Source organism: Paralichthys olivaceus, chromosome 4 (genome assembly GCF_024713975.1).
Source record: "Paralichthys olivaceus isolate ysfri-2021 chromosome 4, ASM2471397v2, whole genome shotgun sequence".
NCBI lineage: Eukaryota > Metazoa > Chordata > Actinopteri > Pleuronectiformes > Paralichthyidae > Paralichthys > Paralichthys olivaceus.
The window spans coordinates 21,685,720-21,705,470 of NC_091096.1; the positions used below are offsets into that span (position 1 = coordinate 21,685,720).

The window sequence follows — 19,751 nt, forward strand, 5'->3', positions numbered from 1 at the left end:
CCAGTGAAAATATCCTGAATGCAAATGCTGTGCATTGGAAACTTGTACAGTGTACTTCACATCAAACTTTGATGTGAAGTACACTGTGTTCTGGTTTATCCGTGTTACTGAGATGCAAACTTCTCATCCTGGTTTCAACCGATGTGGATTAACACTTCATATCTAAAGGCAATGCTGATGGACTATGCTGAAAACTGAACCCTGCTGACGTAGCCCGACAATGAGAAATAATCTTGTTAAAGTGTGGTGTCCAAACACAGGTACACGCTGGACCCCAGAAAAAAGCCCCACATCAAAATCCAGCCCCCGTTCATCAGACCAGATCTCTCAGACCGGCAGGTAACCATTATGGTCAGTGACAACGGCATCCACAGCACCATCGTCAGCTCCAAGGTGAGTTCTTTCCCTGTTATCCTATTGTCCAGCTCACACACAGAACTTTATCTCAGATGATGTTAACCATTTCCTTACGCTTCACCCTCATGTGTCATGTTACACATGTGTGTCATGTCACACATGTGTAACATGGTGTATCCTCAGTCCTTTACCCACTTTCCCACTTTCATGCAGCCTCATACTCAGTGCAGCTGAATGAGAGGATGCAGTAGCTAAATGAAGTCAGATATATGGAGAGTCAAATATTAATAGACACCTGACTTCAAAACCAAGTAACTCACAGTAAGTGAGATGTTGATTTGATACACTATTTATATATATATATATATATATATGTGTGTGTGTGAATTAAAAACTCTCTAAAATCAGTGTTAAAATGGAAAAAGATTTGGGAGTTTTTTTTTTTAATGGCAAATGTACATTAATAGCCATTTTCTAGTATGCCTTATGTTTTAGAATGATTTTCTTACTTTTCAATGTATGGTTTCAATTTGTGCCATTTAGTTTAAAAAAAAACAATTTATGATGTAGGGAGTTAATAATCCACCACCTTTAAACGCATACCAGCATTTCTGTCCCTGCTCGTAAAAATACACTCAACTTATCAGCCTGAAGCACAGAGTGGGGCTGCAGTTAAGAAAAGCATCCTGTTCCCTTTTAAGAGCATAACCCTAAAGGTCAAATTATTTTCTGGTTTGTAAGTTTGTTCAGGGAAAACTTTTCTGTAAAGTGCAAGAGAGATTAGGTGAAAACTTTGCAAAACTCAAATTCAAATTCCCTGTGACCTAAAGGGGAAACTCCATTGACTTCACACATCAAAGTCTGTTTACAGGTCTTGGGGAGAAAAAATAAAAAGATGTATAAAACCCTCCAGAAGGGGATGTGTGTGAGAACTCTGATAAACTGCTCCTGCAAGTTTGACAATGGAGATAGAGTGAGACCTCTGTCGTCTGCTTACTGTCTCTACAACAGTCAGCATAACTACACACACACAAATCTCTCTGGCAGAGGTCTGGTTGCATTGTGGGTAATGTAGACACTTGGTTTTCAGAAGGAAGAAAAATAGCTGAAATAAAAAAGACAATGGTTTTGTCTGAAATCACTCACCATTCACTAAATAGTCCACTATATAGTGAGTTTGCAATGATGTAGTGTGGTTTATAGTGTGTTTTTATATCCTATACAGTGTATCCCACAGTGTATTGTGAAAAGTAGTGTACAACCGATGGCCCTTATAAATAACTAAACTCAAGTAAAAGTACTACCTTAACTTTTCTAGTCGAGTTCTTACCTTTAAATATACTCAAAGTGTACTTGCTATACGACGTCATTATGGATGCTCCTTTAAGATAGAAAAATATAAAAATAATTTGTTATCCCTATTCTGTCACCATTCTCACTCTATTAACCACTAAAAATAATCAATTTAAGCTCAAGCAGCTGCCTAATGAATCTTTGCTACCATACAACCTCCTGTGAGAGTTGTGGTGGTGCATCGCTAACCAACACATTCTCTTCTCCATTTCATCTGCTGCTGTTCTGGATGCTTTTAACACCCTGCTCCTCCTCCCTGTAGTCCAAAAGCAGCCTGGACGGCCTGGATGAAAGAGAAACCCAGCCACCGCTGCCGCCCAAAGCTGACAGGTACAACCAGCTGAAAGGCCAGATGACCTCCGGTGAAGGTACGAAATTAAAGAAAAACTGCCTTTCTGCGTACATCAGTCAATCTGCCAGTCACAATCAATCTCTTTTGTCTTTCCTGCAGCACATGACAAATCTTTCCCAACTCCCCCTCCTCATGGTGCCACTTGGAGCTAGTTTAGCCTGATTAATGTTCGTCCCAGTGGCAGGTCGATGGTCTTTTTTTATGCCAGGCCTCAGAGCAGGCGTGATTTGCAGCGAGCAGGAAAACCCCGTTTACTGAATCAGCATCAGATTTGTGTTATGATGGAGACATTTCAGAATGAATCATTGCAACATGAATCACCGCCTCTTTTTTTCCTGTGGTGGTGTGCAGCAGTGGAGCTCTGCCAAACGGAGGAGCAGGAGAGGAAGATGGTCTAGAACCAGTGGGAGTGAATCTGTGTAAAACAGAAACAGTGATGGGCCTGCTTATGGGGGTAGTTTTACAGATGGGGGTAGTTTTACAGTCGTAATATTGTCTTTATGTTGTAGCATTCAACAGTAAGTGTCAGTAATATACAGTGCAAGGTTTCCTCCAGAGGACCTCCTGTGTCATGGTGCATTATGTCAGGGAGTGAACACTCCCTGCTCGTTCATAGAGCGGTAGTGCAGCCTGGTGGAATGTTTGAGTACTGCAGTTGGTCTAAATGGATTGGCTGTCTATAAAAGTGGTTTAGATGACTCACTGCTTGTGGATGTAAGAGCTGTTGCGTCTCCCTTAGAGACACTTTAGAAACTAGAAGCTCAGAAGTGCCTTTGGGCTTTTGTGCTTTGCTCAGAAGGTTCAGGGATGGACAGTTGGCAGTTTCGGGGTTTGAATGCGTTATAGATCAATCACAGAATGGACTCTTACTGTCTGGCTGCCCAGCAACTCCAATTTTTTCCATTCTGCAGGAAGTGGTTTTAAGATCTGTCCCTCCAGCCTCTTTACTCTTATAATGGAATTTAGCTCTAAACCTCTATAGTGCCATTTCTGATATCTTTGTTACAGATTAACTCTGGTTTTCCTTCTTTGTGTGTTTTTTTTAGAGAGTTCTCTTTCTGGTAAAACCCACCCCTCCACTCCAGCCATGTACAGATTCAGGCCGTCCTTCGGCACCATGCCGAAGGTCCACTACCACGCTGCTGGAGAGAAGGTAAGACATGATACTGTGATTAGTAGATTCAGCTTCAGAGGTTGTGGTGTAAAAGGTTTAATGGGAGCTGTTAAAGACACTGACTTAATTCAAATTTTTATGGTTGTTCTGCTGTTTGCTCCTCAGATTGTCATGCCAGATGATCGGAAGACCTCAGCCATCTTGGAAGAGGGTGTCCGTGGTCACGACTACCGATCCGAGCCAAACCTCGACCTGCCTGAGTACACCAACACTCCCCTCCACCGCACCTTTCAATCCTCTCCCCTCCAGCTGGACTCTGATCCCATCAACTCCCGCTCTCTCAGCCTGAAGCAAGGTCACCGCCGGCCGGAGAAGGGCCAGCTCCCGGCCCTGCAGCCGCATACAGTCACATCCACCCCCTACAAGAGTGTCTTCTCACCCAACACACTCTCCAACCGTAATGGCAGTCTGTCCTACGACAGCCTGCTCAACCCCAGCATCTCCCCAGCCACTGCCAGTGAATGCATGGCCCATCGTGGTATGCCCTCCATTGGGTTCCACTCGCCCTACCTGCCCACTAAAATGTGCCACATCCGGGAACCTGAAATGCAGAGGCAGCAGGTTGCCCCTGCCTACAGTCCAGTAATGCCACCCAGAAGGGTGGGCAGGCAATCCCCTCACCCAAGGGACAGGGACCCATCCCCTGTGCGCTATGATAACCTTTCCCAGACCATCATGGCCTCCATTCAGGAGCGAAAGGAGACGGAGGAGAGGGAGAAGCGGCAGATGCTGCATGGGCGCTCCCAGACTCACATCTATGTGCAGGATTCTGGTGTGTTTGATGGGGGCTATGGTCTATCCCACAACGCATGCTATCCAGATGGTCCTCATGGCCCCAGTTCCAGGGGCCCAACACCCCCAGCCTATGGAGGCTCCAGGGACAACCTGATGGGGGTCGGGCTGTTGAGCTATGGCCAGCGAACCCCTGTGCTGCGCCATGCTGGCTCCACGCTGGGCCGTGCGCCTAGGACTTCCTCCACCTCCCTGCACAATGATCACAGTAGCACCAACAGCAGCCAGAGCAGGGCCACTGGCTCTGAGGGCCTCTATCGCTCCCCCACTCACCAGCCCCACTCCCCTGCTATGCCCCGATCTCCCTCCTACACTCATCAGAAATACTCCTTCATCAGTGCTCATGAGAGGATGGACTCGCCTCGTCTTGGGGGCCCGAGGTATGAATCCTAGCGACTGCATGCAGTGTACTGAGCCAATGGTGACTGGTATTAAATGTATTCCCACTGGCAAACCAGCTCCCCCTGCTGGATACAGCCAGCTACTCATGGGCACTAGCGAACTTAACTGAGGCAATGTGTAGCATTTGTTATGGTGTATGTACAAGATTTTATTTATTCATGAGTTCAGTCTTATATAAGTATAATTTTTGTATTATTTCACAAATGTCAGATGAATAAAGTTGTGTGACTCCTCTCACTTCTTTTTCTTTTGCATGCTTTCACCCTCTGGTCTAACATTTGCACGACTTGCTTCACTATCAAGTAAAATCTCAAGTAATCCTTCATACTGCCGTTCTGTTGTTTATAGCTCCTGACATTTAACCTGCATGTTGTCGCCCTCCTTCTTTGGTTTGTGATAAATGTCTTTGGCTTTTTGTGCCATTAGTAATTTTCTCTCTTCTCCTATTTCCACTCAGAGAGGCCATGAAAGTTAACGGGCAGATGGACTGCCACCCCGGTACCCAGGGTGCCAACCTCAGCCCCAGTCGCCACAGTAACGTCAAAAAGGTGACAGGCGTAGGGGGCACCACATATGAGATATCAGTGTGAGCTTGGACGCCACATCCACCTCTGACGACAACAGCAGCCACCCTGTGACAAAGAGATTCTTCTTCTCTGTTACTTTTTGTGTCTTGATAACGTCCAGTCAGGGGCACACAGCGCTCTGTGTTTTTGGAGATATTGTCCAATCAGAGGACCTGTCTGCTCTTGTGTAGGTCTGTCTGGCCAAATGCCTGCGTATGGGTCGTCTGTTGATACTGCTGCAGTCTGTGCTGTATGTGCAAGGAGTGTCGTCATTACATTTTGTGGCTTGTCACCTTTGTTGTAAGAGTGGACCGTCCAATGAGATTGTCAATGTTATAACTGTTGTCTCTCAGATGTGCTCATGAAGCGTACGTGCAACAAACAAATCAATAAAACACACAACCTCACCACGGCCCACTGTGAGAGGAGACTTGATGTCAACTCACCTCAAGGAGCCAAAGTGCTTCACGTTAACCTGTACTGTTCAAGTCATCTTCAGCTCAAGTGGTGGGGTTATGCAGCTTTGAGGACGGATGAGTTAGATTAACGAGAGATGGTGAGAACGTTTTTTAGATCATGTCTGGTGGCTGTGTTGCAGATTCACTGAGAAAGGTTTCCTTTAACTGCAACTCCCACCTTTGTGCAACATAATTCTCTCAGGAACGAATGCAAGCAGCAGAGAGGGTGGGATATGATGTTACGTTCATGAATCATGAATGTCTATTTCTTCGTCTCAAGTCGAGTGCAGATAATGATCCCCCTTGAGGTGCAGTAAGTCACGGTGGGCTTCTATTAGTTTTAGTGAGGTTCAGTTAGCTGAGTTCCGACATGACACAAGAGCCAGGAAGATGGTCAGTGATGTCCAAAAGTCTGAGACCACTTCCCAAAAGCTGTCTCTGACATTTGGACGTAACTGTAGGTGCAAGTGTTCTTTATCCAGTCCAGAGTGAGTCCAGCCTTGCACCATCCAAACCACATCTCTGCTAATGTTTTGTGTAAAAAGAAAAAGAGTAAAAAGTTTAGTAAAAATGTTTGTGTTATTATAACAATAGGATTTGGAAGGGTGAAGAAAAAAAAGCCATTGTCCCGTGTGGTAAACTAAAGATAACTGGTCACCCATTCATTATTTTGTAATTTTTTTTAATTGGTTTGTTTCCTTTTTATATACCCAATCTTGAAAAAAAAACTGTTTGATACATCTTTTTATACAGATACTTAAGCCTGGAATGGATGTTTTATTTTGAGTGGAGTTTCTTGTTGATAAATTATATATATACAGTAAATGAATGAGATCATGGATAATGGGTAAAAATCCATCAAGTAAAATAATATAGCTTGTTATAACTTGCAGTGTAAAAAATATATATGATGAAATGTAATAAGCTATGTGATGTTGAAGAAGTGTACACAATCTGTGACTCGTATGTGTTGTGGACAAGTCGAGGATTGGGCTCTCAGCAGAGGCAGATGAGATTTCGGTGACAAACCATCTCAACTTCTCAAAGACGGCAAACAGGTGACATCACAACTTTGTGCAGCAGCTGTCTGGTACAGCTTCACACCACTCACAGTTAAATGGAACTTGCTTTCTTTTTTTTGGAATTTTTGCTGGTATTCAGTCTCATAACATGATTTACTTTTGACCATACAAATGAACTGATAAGGGTCAGGTTTTTATTTATATTTTGCATCAACAGAATAAATCAACACGTTGTAGAGCGGTAGATTTAGTCCAACTATGTTTGCATAAAGAATAAACCATTGTTGCCTTTTGAGAGGAAAAGCTGTTTCATCCATAATGAAATGTAAGTGGTTGACACACTATTATACATGAAAGGACAATGAATTATTACTTATTACTGCTTTTGTATACGAAACAACAAAAGACAGAAGTGACACAGCTCAAAGTGAGTAAATTTGATGTTAGAAAGTTCTGGGAGAACAGCTAATGTACAAAGGGATTCGTGATCTAGTTTAGAGGAGAATTCAAGTATTTTCCAACTTGGGCTCTTTGTAAATGTGGGGAAAAAGTGGAGTTCCTGGACAGTTGCCCCATTAAAATACATTACATTGTAGTCACTGCTGCCAAATCATGACTGCCAGCAGGGAGATGATCTACTGGACCGATTCCAAACGTTTTTTACCATTCATTTACACACCCACATTTATAAACAGGGTCAAGATTGAGGAAAAAAACCCCACAAGATATAAAATGATTCTTCCCATTTCTTGTTAGGTTTAGTTTCTGCAGAGATCAGCATAAAGAACACTGATGTGGTAGTCTTGGTTTCTGGTTGAATGTTACTGGAAACTTGCTAGTTACAACAATCTGACCTGTGCGGTCTCACCCAGCTGCCTTACCACAAATACAGTAATGTGAGGTGAAACACGACACCATTCAAGTGTTAGAAAGTGGTTTCTGTTCCAAGGCTGTGGTACACAGGGCTATACATGTAACAAATCTGATGACCGTCAACAGAACAGCTAACAGCCACATCTTGAAATACCTGAGTGGACCGTTAGCTGCTGCGCTGCCTGAACAGACCCCTCCCTCCCTGATCCCCTCCAGTTTGACCACATATCAAAACACTGTCGATGTCATTCCTATTTAAGATGACTGCCATTAGTCCAATGTTCTTGTTTTAGGGATGGACATCACTGCAGGTCAGGGACCATTCCTGACAGTCCATAATGAATCTGTTCTATCAGCCACGAGCTGATGTTTTCTGAAACTCAAATAGAAAGTTAAAGTTGTATAAAAAAATATAGAATATACTATAAATGTACATGCGTTCCTATTTTTGTGAAGAGGAAATATTTCCCAATGACCTGAGCAAAGTAAATAAAGTTTTCATCGCTGAGTGAATAAGATCCTTGTGAATTAAAATTTTTTGATCTGATCTTTAGCTAGCCCAGGAAACAAGTAATGTTTTTTTCTGAATGCATGTGAACGTGGTGTTTGACAGCTTTTATTCGAAGGTGGCGGAAACATTTCAAATCATTTGAGTGCAAATGAAAAGCAACATTTCATCCATATACATGTATTTACAGATGCACTGGCACTTGGATGCACTTTAAGAGGCAAGGTTAAGAACTTAATTAGTGGAAAGAAAGGAGAGGGGGTGAGCACACAGATCTGAGAGGGCACACTCTGTTACATATACTCTACATGCTTTAAACTTTGGGAATGTTATGATCTAAATGATACACACCATTACCTGGTGTGGAACTTAAGTCGGAGCATAGCTGCGCCAAACTCTGGTGAACCGTTCACTTTAGACTTAATGGTTTAAAACAAAAAGGGAATGAAATAAAAAGCTTAGCTAAGTGCATCTGATCTATCAGTAGGTCAGCTATCAGTGGACACTGATGTGCAGCACGCATCTGATGCCCTTCAACTGTGTGGAGGGGATTCCTCCTCTAGTCAGTTCCCAACAGGAGTGATGCAGGGAGGAACTGAGAGAGCTATTTTCTACAAGACATTCGCTGAGAAGTCTTCATCTTACTTGCTGTTGCTAACAGTGGAAGCATGGACAGTGGGTAAAAAGGACCCACTGAGATGAATCATGGTTTTTTTAGATTTATAACGCACCTCCATAATGCCTGGTCCCTGACCCTGTGCTGCTTACAAGCAGGCTACATTATCGCCTCCCTCCTTAAAACAAACCGCTTCAGAATAACAAAACAAAAAATACCCCAATGTGGGAATTATCACTATCACAAGCCTCTTTTCACAGTTTGTCAATCGTAACATTGAACTGTAGATGACAAGAATGGAAAGTGTGGCATTCCCATTGCAAAGAGGGGAAGAGGTGGGAGGGAAAGGGGGTCTTTTTTTCATAAATTCTCTATCTTGTATTTTTTTTTCTCCTCAGCGGCATCAAGGACTTGTGATCTTGAGGCAAAACAGAATAAAAAAAAAAAAACTAATAATATGCAAGTGTCCAAATTCAGTTCATTTGGAGTCTATTGTAGAAAAAGAGGAAAAACTGATAAGTTGAAGATCAGCAAAGCAAGTTCTTGGTTCTCAATTCTTCTCCTCAGCCTTCACCTCCTTTTTCTCATCTTCTTTCTTCTCAGTCTCCTTTTTGTCTTCTTTCTTGTCTTCTGATGCCTTGTCCTTTACTGAGAGCTCCTCCAGCTTCTCTGCCACCTTATTTGTGCTATCGGAGTTGCCTGTGGTAAAACAGTGAAATGAGTGAAGAGCTAGAAGGTTGGACTCTTCAGCCTGCCTGACACTTAGCATTTCAACTAATTTCCTTTTTAAAAAATTTGAGATTATTAAACTGTGAAAATCTGAATTGTAATGTAGCAGAACAAACTGACACCAGCCTTTTAGAAAACCAGTGAAGTGTTACATTCTGCATGTTCATGTAGCAGACAGAAAAAGTCCCAGGCTGGAGGGGGCAGCGAAGAACAGAGTGAGTCTGCACAGGCTACTGATGAAAGTGTCATGAGAGATGAAATGTTTAAATTCAATTTAAAACAGGCCACTATAGACATTAATCAATCATGAGCACAGCTGTGAACTGCAGGCTCTGAAAAGAGACCACTGGAAGAGACCACTCCCATCAGGATATTTTTTATTTATTAACGGGTTATGACGTTCTCACTCTCTGAGCTGCACCAATGATGACCATGGTCATCAAAAGTACACTATCAACCAAAATTTGTTAACGTATTTACTCTGGTTAAATGGAGATGTCACTTAGATCTGTTTCTATGGAAACAGAAGCCAGTTAGGCTCCTGTCATCTGGGTCACAATCCTCTTTCAAAGTCACTTGCATCTTCTCTTGCCAAATCAGAATTAACCAAACCTGCTTTATATGACCGAATGTTAATTACTTTTGATCTGTACATTGCTTGCGTAGAAGCATCTGCATTAATTGTTCATTACATTTATTTAAAATTTTCAGTCTGTACATTGAAAAACACTAACATTTGAGTTTGACTTACCTGATCCCTCTATATTTTTTCTGACCTCCTCCTTGCACTCATCGAACTTCACCTTGAACTTCTGAGCATCTATAAAAAGATCAGAGTTAATTTATGGTATTAAAAGCAGCCATACTGTTTACATGTCTGTCTCTGTAGTGTGATCAAGAAAGAATCTAAATTATACACAAGTTGGGAAACCTCCTGACTGTAATATTGGATTACATGTATAGTACTTACTTTCTGCATTTAAAAAGCGTATTGCCAGGAGTTCAGGTTTGGGGCATTCGTCAGCATAATCTGCTGGTGTGTTCCACACCCATGCCCTGTCACTGCCAGCATTGGGCTTCAGATCCATCACAGGTATAACTGCCGTTCACAGGGAGAACATTGTTAATATATATGGTTATATGCTATAGTTTTACATAGCCATTTCAGTGTCTGAAAATTGTTATTTGCATAATCTACACATTTTGTGTTGAATGATTTCCTTACTTACTAGATAAAGTAATACATTTTTAATACAACTCATGTCAAAAATATAAAAACATTGGTGAATCGGTGAACAGTCCAAAGGCATTAGCATAACCTAAATACTTTGTTTAAAGCACAAATATAAACACGTGCTTTGCTGTTTAAGGAAGCCTGCCAGTAAACACAAACATATATGATTTAAATGCCCTTCTATGTATACCACACTTTTGTGCAGTTTTTTTTATAAATTCATGTTATTAAAGCTGTTATTTGTTTTCTTCCTTTAAATACCATGCTGTATGATGGAATTAAAGAACAACAGTATTACATTTGGAGACTGGACTCACTCTGATGATTGGCACAAATCTTTAAGGTCCGGTCTCTCCTCATCAGGAGGCGGATTGTGCCCTTCTCTTTGTGTTTCAGCAGCTTGACGTCACCAGTTCCTCTCTCCTTCCACTCCGGAGGGTCGTTCTCTGAGGCAAAACGATATAGTTTGGCCCGCCTGAGTAAAAATGAAAAAAGCATACCTATCAGTGTGGTACTTTAAGGAAAGACACCAGAATACCATCCACATGCTGGGAATCAAAATGTGACAAATTACATGCAAAGGAATATAGGGAGACTATTGAAGCAGCATACATTTTGAAGAGCTCCTCCTCATCCTCTTCTAATGTTTTCACATCCTGCTCGGGAAGGGAAACGATGGGCTCAAAGTGGGGGTCATGGTTAGTGTCCTCTGCACTTTCTGCAGTGGTGTCATGCTCCTCCTGGTCCTGAAAGGAAAAGCAGCGAATGAGTCAACTCAAGAAAAATTTAATCCATGGATCTGTGGTTGAAATGATTAGACATGTTGCATGGCACGAGGTCAGAGTGATTCTTTAAAAGCTCTGGAACAAAGTGACTGAGCACCCATGCTTCAATAGAGGGATTTAAGAGCTCATTGGTGAAGTATAGCTTTTGTAAAGGGGGAACTGGACAAACCCTTTGTTTGATCACAGTTGCTGAGCCAAGCATCTTTAATGCTGTTTAGTGTTCTGATGTGTATCTGTAACACTTCATGCACATTACCAACATGGCAAGAACATCTATAGAACATTTATTCTTCAAACAATGGTGACTGACACAGGCAGCTATCGTTAGAGGAGAGAGCAGCTTCAGGACTTGTGACAAAGCATAAAGAAATGTGTGTGAATGGACAAACGCTCATCAACATAAAATTGCTGGAGATTTTCATTTTCTGCAAACCTACTTCTAGCACGTTAACAGCTACTAGCTTACAGCGAATAAGCGGTTTCCCAGCTAACGTTTCTGCAGCTCAGCCATCTGATGTTAGCAGCGTTTAGGACAACGCTCTCGCTGTGTGGTTGATTTCTAGAGATCTGACTTGAAAGAGTTAAGAAATAAACGAAAAGTTAAGTCTCGGCTCTGTCACATTTTACTTCAGTGATGTTAACAAATAGTTATTCAACTTTGTGTCTCCTGAGAAAACTCATTGTGAAGTTCCATAGCTCGTGAGCGAGGCCTCTCGTTAGCGGGCTAACACGGAGCTAATGATGAGGCGCTTCGCTCCACGGTGCGTGTCGCTGAAAGAGACCACATTATTTCACCGTGACATTCTGTGACATGGTATTCGGAATGTGCGGCACTTCGTTCGGTGTTAGCATTGTGGCTGTTCACTGGCAGAATACAGAGTCACTGTCTCTGGCGCCCTGCTAACACAGCTAGCTTTAGCCAACTCCTTTTAGCAACTGTTGTGCTTGGCAGACAAAGGCAGAGGAGCTAGCTAACCTCGTTGTGTTCGGCCTGTCGGTAACACGAACACTGTGACCTGCTGGGTTTAAAACACCACGAGAGTTCAGACTCATCATCTTTGTGCTGTGTCAGTTACCTTCTCCGGTTAACGACCAGGGGGCTAATGCTAACATGCTGACTGGCTGCACCACGTCTGAGCTGGTTCCCGTTAAACTCTTGAACCGAATGATCTATAAAGTATAAACCCCCTCCCCAGCTGCCGGTCCCAGGGTCGGGACACTTTACACCTCGCAGAGCCGGAGACACGCACATTAGCTTCTCTAGCATCACGACACACCGCAGCATTGTCGGGCAGTTCTGTCCACAGCAAACTTAGACCCATTATGACGCGTAAAATACGACGTTTGCCACAAAATTCAGAGTTTACAGCGAACACAGCGCATCAGATGACCCGACATGCGAGCGCTCACCTTCGGGTCCGCCATATTAATGTAGATGTTTGTAGATTGTGGAAGAAGTTTAGGTTGATTCAAATCCTAAACTGTCCGCCGCTTCCCCTCAGATACTCTCACTTCCTGCTGCAGCTTTCGCGCGCCGATTTTCCTACGTATGCGGACGGTCGGAGCGCGCGCCGCCTCTCTCTCCAGACTGGGACTGCGTCACAGACAAAACAATTTATACTTAAGAAGACTTCAGATGAGAGCAAATGTCAATGCTAGCGTTACATTTAACTCTACAGAGGATGATTCCAACTGATTTCATTATAAACCTATTGATTCTATGGGACATTTCACATCCGTCAATGTAGAATCTATTGTATTTTTGTTGTATCCAAATACCGGACTGCTATGACAAACTAATTTCCCTTTGGGGATGAATAAAGTAATCTATCTATCAATCTATCTATCTATCTATCTAGAATGGTATTTATTAACAACAGTACCTCTAATTTCACAGGATTTATATGTGGATATAAATATAGACAGTGAAAAAGCAACCAATGACAATGTCAGTGAACAATAAAAAACTATTGTGGGGAAAACTATTTTTTATTATTTGCGTACTGTTTTTCTAACTAATCTGCAATGTTGCTATACATTCAAGTTCGTAAATAAGGTTGTTATATAATACTGGACAAAATATTCAGTTCCAGGATGAAAGATCATTTATTTATGTAAGGTTGATCAATATCATTATATTATTTGTGCAATTGATTTGACATTACTGACAAATTCCACATTCACAAAAGAAAGTGGTCTGACTCCAAACCAACATTTTAACTTCTCTATCAAGAGCTGCATCGATGTGGCACCACATGAAGAAGGCAATTAAAAATAACTTTGTGTTTGACAAAGTCTGAATTTTTACTGTTTTCTTTCCTTTTTTATTTTGTTATCCATTTATTTTTTGTTTTTTAAATTACTTGTTTTCTTGCTTTATTTTTATTTTAGAAAAATGTCACAACTTCAGTTACTGCAACGACTCAATGTTACTGAAATATACGCTTTAAATACAGCTTTATGAATAACTCGATCAGGATAATGAAGAAAAGTGAAGAAACACTGTCAGACAATAAAAATATGAGTTTCAATATTAAAATGAACTGTGGGCCTCTATGGATCTTGTATACCACCTTCTCCTCAACATGCACTGTAGATATTAGTTTGTAATTAGTTAATGATGTTGACTTTTATTCCAATGAATACATAATTGTACAATACTGGTCATGTTTCAACCACACTGAACCTGATTACACTTCATTTAGTTTAGTTGTATGACTTTATTTGATAAAAACAGAGAGAAAGTTGGGTCAATAATATAATACATATATATAATAATATAATTCATATTTTATGTTTGCATATGCATCTGTAATTACACGCTTGAATATGTAGTCCCAGAAAGTGACCACTACCACTTTAAGAAAGTTGAAAGGTCACGCAGCACGTGGTGAACAACATGGCGGCGCCCTGTTTGTTTCAGTGAGAGCTGCAGCTGCATGTAACTGAGAGGAGGTAAGACACATGTTGACTGTGGCTGATGTGAAACAGGAGGGGAAACTGTCACGTGTCACATATTAACCTTAGATCCTGGAGAGCCGTTGGTTTAAATAAGAAAGAGTGAGTTCAGTAAATCTTCACTTTAGCCTGCAGCTAACGATGTATTACTGTGTGCAGGCTTTTATTGTGACATGCACACACAACTCACGTCGTTAAAGGCAACCAGTGCATGTGCATGTCCCTGTTTTAAAGTGCGGCTGTTTTGTTTTTTTTTCAACGTCACATCTAAACGCATTAGGGTTTTACAGACGTGACGTCACGTAAACCATGACGTTTGAGCAAACTCTGAGCAGGTATCAAGCTGTTTTATTGTGAAAAGCTGTTATAAACAAACAAACCTCCTCTAAACTGTACAGTAGTTTACAAAAACGACATGTTATAAACTTACATTGAAGTGGGAGAAGTAGTTCAATATTAAAGATGTGTGTAGTCCTTGTTCAAACCACAGACAAATACCAAGATGGAGAGATGAAGGAGTGTAATTAGATTTTTATTACACCTCTTGTAAAAACTAACAAAATAGGTTCACAGTAGTTGACTGGAGGCAGTGTGTGCATCCATCCATCTACACCGCTTATCCTATTTCTGCTCATGCATAAAAGATTATCGTAAAATGTATCTTTCTATTATTAATTTGCCAGGCAGTTTTTTATTTCTAACGCACATTTCATACACAGAGGTAGATTAAACATTCTGTACAGGGACTTAAATACAACACAGAGACAAAAAAACACAAAAGCACACAAATGTCTGGTCACGTTGGCTTAACTTTTTTTTCTTCTCACACATACTCTTGAGCATATGTGACATTCTGCCTGCTTATGGTGTTTTTTATGTGTCCACCAAGCAGAGTGATGGCTGATGTTAGTGACAGCCCACCGGCTGATACGGCCCCCCCAAAGGAGGAGACACCTGACGCCCTCCCCCAGGACTCCAGCACCGATGGTGTAAAGTCTGACGTCAAAGCTGGAGAAGATGAGAGCGAAGCGGCCTCTGACCAGAATGTGTACCGCTACATCAAAGAGGACCTCTTCACATCCGAGATCTACAAAGTGGAGATCAGGAATCTGCCCAAGTTCATCGGCTTCAACGACCTGAAGAAGTTCCTGGCCAAGCACGGCCTCAACCCGCACAAGATCAAGCTGTTTGGCAAGCACCTGTTTGCCTTCGTCACCTTTAAGAACGAGGAGGAGCGCGACAAGGCCATGAAGATGGTGCACGGCATGCAGTGGAAGGGCCAGGTCCTGAGCGTCAGGCTGGCCAAACCCAAAGCTGACCCCATCCAGAGGAAGAGGAGGCAGGAGGAGGAGGGAGAGGGCGCGGGAGGGCAGCCCCCGTCCAAGCGGGCAGAGGGCGACCAGGAAGAGGAGCCGCTCAGCGTCCAGATCGCCAACGTGGTGACTCCTCTGTGGAATGTGCCATATGAGGAGCAGCTGAAGAGGAAGGAGCAGGAGGTGGTGGGGGTTCTGCAGAGGCTGGCAAAGTAGGTGGTGTCACTGGCCCTGTTCAGACCTGATATTATCTGGTGATATCATCTGTCCTGAGAGATCTGATCATAAGTGTCTCCTGTGACCAGTTGTGATCTCACTTCCTTCTCTATATGCAAATAATCATGTGTGTCGTTTGCGTTGGTGAAGATCTGAGTGATCAGATCTCAGGAAGCCTTTGCAAGTGTTCACACCTGAACTTAGTGCTGACCACTAGGGTCTGGTCTGTTCAGCAGCAACACTAGATCTGTACCAGTGAGGATTATTGAAGGTCAGCACCATGGTAGTTCATAGAAGCTTTATCAACATGTAATAGCTTCAAAGTTAACCATGTTTATAATGATATGTTAAAAAAACTGCCCATACAAGTGGTTGTTCTCACAGTTGTATTGATGGATTAATCAATTGCTCAAGTCGATTCTGCAAAAGCGTGATGGAGGTGAAAAAGCTCTGTGTCTGCATCATACAGTTAATAACTTCAAGATGTCCCACTGTCTCTTTTTCAGAGAGATTGGAAGCACCAACAAAGCCATGCTGCCCTGGCTGTTTGCACAGAAAGGGAAATACAACAAAATGTGTTGTCCCCTGGAAGCTATTCAACCATCTCCTACACAGGTGCACTCACACACTGGGTCTAACTTGGGTCTTACTGAACATCAGCCACTGCACAGCTATATGTACAACTACTTTCACGATCTCACTGAATCATATAATCAACAAAATATAAGAAAATGTTCCCAAGGTGACGTCTCCAAATGACCGACAGCCCAAACAGTACAAAACCCAAATATTGTTGATTTCTAATGACATAACACTTAAAAAGCAGCACATTATCCCAGCTGCTGGGAGTCTGACGTCACACACACTCTCACACTGTTTGCACCTTCTGAGCCGCAGCAGCAGCAGCAGTCCATATACCTTTGTGTCTTTTGAACACAACTTCAACATTTAAAATGCTCATTCTTACTTCTCATGTTGTTGCAATGAAGCGTATACAAATGTTTTCAAAGTATTGGAGGAGATTTCAAACTTTTGGAACACTTGAAGTATTCAAAAGTTTCCCAAAGTCAAAGTGCTGTCAGTGGCTTTGTTCACTTTTACCGTTTCATTATATTTCAGTATTATTACATTTTAGTAGTCTAACACTTGTAATCCCGTCCACATTTCCCTGACATGTCCTGGCAGACCGACTACAGAAACAAGTGTGAGTTCCTCATCTCAGTCGGGGCAGACGGTGAAGACAAGACCATCGGTTTCCGGTTGGGGAAATACAAAGGAGGCTCGTGTGCTGTGGTGGGGCCAGCAGAGACGTGTCATGTCTCTGCCGAGGCCAAGAGAGTGGTCTGCGAGTTTCAAAAGTTTATCAGGTAGTTAAAAATGTGTTTTAAGAACACTAAATCTTTACAAAATGTTTCCTCTGTTGCATCAAATCTTGATATCATTTTGCCAACAGGACAACCCCGTACTCTGTGTACAGTCCTGAGACGTATGAAGGACACTGGAAGCAGCTGACTGTACGAACGACAAGGACCAAACAAGCCATGGCTGTAGTGTTCTTCAACCCACAGGTGATCACATGTTCTCAGGTCGAACTGTCTGATTAAATAAAATACAATTTAACATCAGGCAGATTGTTAGATTTCACCCTTTGACCTCTTTTACTTGTTCAACGATTCCAAGAAAATTGAAGAAGAGGAGCTCAACGCTCTGAAGAGCTCCATGAAGGAGCACTTCACAGAGGGAGAGGGGAAAGCCAGCGGCGTGACCTCTCTTTACTTTGTTAGAGAGGGTCAAAGGTGAGGAGGGGGAAGCATTTAAAGACTTGCAGACATCAGAATAATAAGATCCATTCCACTGAACCTGTTTTGTTGTTGGCTGTGAAGGAAGTCCCCTAACCCAGAGGACTTGCCCTGTGAGCTGGTAGCTGGAGAGAGCTGCATCCATGAAGAGCTGCTGGGTCTAAGATTCAGAATATCCCCTCACTCCTTCTTCCAGGTAAGATTCCCCTCAAAGATGTTCTCAACCTCATGCTCTTTTTGTAGTTGTGTAAATGATGTAAAGCCTCCCTAAACAAAGTGCACAGGCGATAAGTGTGTGTCTGTGACCTGGCAGGTGAACACTGGAGCTGCAGAGGTGCTGTACTCGGCCGTGGGGGAGTGGGCCCAGCTGGACCAGGACAGCACCGTCCTGGACGTGTGCTGTGGCACAGGAACCATTGGCATCTCCCTTGCGAAGGTAAAGTTTGACGCCTGCGTCACTCACATGAGAATATGCTGTGAAACCCAAAGCTTGAAGTGATTCTCTGAAATTTGAGATGATGGAAGATGAATGACCCTTTTAATGGTCATGACTGAATATAAACCGTCTGATTTGTGTCTCCAGAGGGTAAAGAGGGTGATTGGGATCGAGCTGTGCCAGGAAGCAGTGGAGGATGCTAAAGTTAATGCCAAGCTCAATGGTAGGACACCAGATACCACATCACAGTGATGGCACTTATATGCTGTTTGAAATGTCAGAATTGAAAGTATCAATAGATTATATTTTAGAATTATGGCATCTGGTAGATGTTTAACAGAATACCATTTGAAAGAGATTGTATTCTGTCTAACAGTTAAACATATTTACTGTAAAACAACTTTAGGTGAATGACAACATATTATTAACAGTATATATAAATAGAAGTTAGTCATTGTAGAGAAATGGTATGCTGCTACTGTTTCACAAATGAACCTTTGAACCAAATGAATCACTGACCTAACTGTGGAACACATATATCGATGACTCATCGTATCAGCTTCACTCTTTACATGTGTATTGTTTATGGTCCGGGGAAGTGCAGCGTTTAATTTGATGTGATTTGAACACATAATGCAAATCCTGTTACATTTTATTAAAAACATTCACTTTAAAATCGGTGCAAAAAACAGAATCTAATTTATCATGGACGCATAACAGCTTCACTGCAGATAAACCAGGTATGATGAACAAAGTTTTGTAACACCACAGACTCTTTATTAGAAGCTCTGCACACAACATCCAGCACACAAACAATAACAATTGAGAGTATATTGTAGAACTGTTTGAAGAGGACTCACTAATGACAAGGGATAATTCTGAAGTAGCTCCACTGCATTAACACAGGAAACAGTCCAACACAATTAACTCATGACCTGTTTGTATTTTCAGGACTAAGTAATGTTGAATTTCACTGTGGTAAAGCTGAGGACGTGTTCCCCAACATTCTCAACGCTCTCGTCTCACCCAGTGTCACGGCCATCGTGGATCCACCGAGGGCGGGGCTACGTGAGTAAACGACCACAAATTCAAAACGGATTCCACCCACTTTTAGTGTGTCGCATGTTAAAACTATTTGTTTTAAACAAAACACAGATTCCAAGGTGATACTTGCCATCCGTAGAGCTCAGCACCTGAAGAGGCTGATTTACGTCGCATGTAATGCAAAGGCAGCCATGGCTAACTTCATCGAGTGAGTTGTAACATTGTTAATTTCTGTGTTTAGAGCAGCTTTATGTAAGAAAACAAAGACATCACTGAGACAGTGACTAGTTCTACAATGTAACGACTCTTATGTTGGAACTTTCTTTTTTTTAGTCTGTGCAGAGCACCGTCCAACAGAGTTCATGGAGCTCCGTTCCGTCCGGTGCGAGCCTTGGCCGTGGACCTGTTCCCTCAGACCATGCACGTGGAGATGATTCTGCTGCTGGAGAGAGTGGACTACGAATCCCAGAAGCAGCAGCAGCAGAGCAGCAGCGAACAGGAACAGACTGCTTCTTAGTCTTACAAACAGACCCTGTGCAGTTAAGGTAGCACAGGCTGTCCTTCAAAATTGATGCTAACATCATTTTGTTTAAATGTCTGTATGGTCTTATTCTTTAAGAGTCAATGTATCCATCATTTAACACTCACCAGTGTCTCGTACAGTAAAGTCTACTTATGTTACAACAAGGAATTGTTTAGAGCTTCAAATAAACACTTAAGTTTTCTTACAGTATGTATTGTACTGTATTTGCTTTCATGAGCAT

The 19,751-nt window shown here is 42.2% G+C and overlaps 3 protein-coding genes and 1 non-coding gene across 7 annotated transcripts in view; 2 read left to right on the plus strand and 2 right to left on the minus strand.

Moving 5' to 3' along the window:
- The window catches only part of zdhhc8b (zinc finger DHHC-type palmitoyltransferase 8b), a 65,317-nt gene extending 58,548 nt beyond the window's left edge, over positions 1 to 6,769 (plus strand). The window contains exons 7-12 of one of the 3 annotated variants that reach the window (XM_069524188.1): positions 243 to 393; positions 1,973 to 2,078; positions 3,109 to 3,215; positions 3,342 to 4,408; positions 4,734 to 4,744; positions 4,888 to 5,030. In XM_069524188.1, the coding sequence (XP_069380289.1) occupies positions 243 to 393; positions 1,973 to 2,078; positions 3,109 to 3,215; positions 3,342 to 4,408; positions 4,734 to 4,744; positions 4,888 to 4,898 (1,453 nt within the window). In that variant the 3' untranslated portion in view covers positions 4,899 to 5,030. Of the gene's footprint in view, positions 1 to 242; positions 394 to 1,972; positions 2,079 to 3,108; positions 3,216 to 3,341; positions 4,409 to 4,733; positions 4,745 to 4,887 lie in introns of all 3 variants that reach the window. The other 2 variants (XM_020093850.2, XM_020093851.2) reach the window with 2 other exon arrangements.
- Positions 6,770 to 7,949: 1,180 nt separating this feature from the next.
- Positions 7,950 to 12,844, minus strand: ranbp1 (RAN binding protein 1). Its single transcript, XM_020093852.2, has 6 exons — positions 12,632 to 12,844; positions 11,049 to 11,182; positions 10,754 to 10,911; positions 10,173 to 10,301; positions 9,954 to 10,022; positions 7,950 to 9,172 (listed from the first exon to the last, which is right to left on the minus strand). Exons 1-6 carry the CDS (start codon positions 12,644 to 12,646, stop codon positions 9,024 to 9,026), a joined length of 654 nt encoding a protein of 217 aa, XP_019949411.1. The 5' UTR covers positions 12,647 to 12,844; the 3' UTR covers positions 7,950 to 9,023.
- LOC138407536 (small nucleolar RNA SNORA77) lies at positions 9,299 to 9,427 on the minus strand. Its single transcript, XR_011240959.1, has one exon. It is a non-coding gene; the product is annotated as a small nucleolar RNA SNORA77 (small nucleolar RNA).
- A 1,208-nt stretch (positions 12,845 to 14,052) lies between the features above and the next one.
- Positions 14,053 to 19,720, plus strand: trmt2a (tRNA methyltransferase 2 homolog A). Of its 2 annotated transcripts, none has more exons than XM_020093854.2 (12): positions 14,053 to 14,176; positions 15,069 to 15,704; positions 16,215 to 16,323; positions 16,894 to 17,075; positions 17,162 to 17,276; positions 17,389 to 17,504; positions 17,592 to 17,703; positions 17,821 to 17,943; positions 18,091 to 18,166; positions 18,895 to 19,011; positions 19,099 to 19,195; positions 19,321 to 19,720. In XM_020093854.2, exons 2-12 carry the CDS (start codon positions 15,076 to 15,078, stop codon positions 19,502 to 19,504), a joined length of 1,860 nt encoding a protein of 619 aa, XP_019949413.2. In that variant the 5' UTR covers positions 14,053 to 14,176; positions 15,069 to 15,075; the 3' UTR covers positions 19,505 to 19,720. The 2 variants fall into 2 exon arrangements, with proteins under 2 accessions (XP_019949413.2, XP_019949414.2); XM_020093855.2 differs by having other exon boundaries at positions 14,091 to 14,176; positions 15,072 to 15,704.
- Positions 19,721 to 19,751: the final 31 nt, after the last annotated feature.

Bases quoted from the DNA above. Each gene is read 5' to 3' on its own strand.
- ranbp1 (XM_020093852.2), bottom strand. The intron at 10,023-10,172 runs GTAAGTACTATA...ATCTTTTTATAG, and splicing joins ACGCTTTTTAAATGCAGAAA to ATGCTCAGAAGTTCAAGGTG. The intron at 9,173-9,953 runs GTAAGTCAAACT...GTTTTACCACAG, and splicing joins AAAAAATATAGAGGGATCAG to GCAACTCCGATAGCACAAAT.
- trmt2a (XM_020093854.2), top strand. From the start codon at position 15,076: ATGGCTGATGTTAGTGACAGCCCACCGGCTGATACGGCCCCCCCAAAG. The intron at 16,324-16,893 runs GTGCACTCACAC...ATGTCCTGGCAG, and splicing joins TTCAACCATCTCCTACACAG to ACCGACTACAGAAACAAGTG. The intron at 18,167-18,894 runs GTAGGACACCAG...TTGTATTTTCAG, and splicing joins AGTTAATGCCAAGCTCAATG to GACTAAGTAATGTTGAATTT.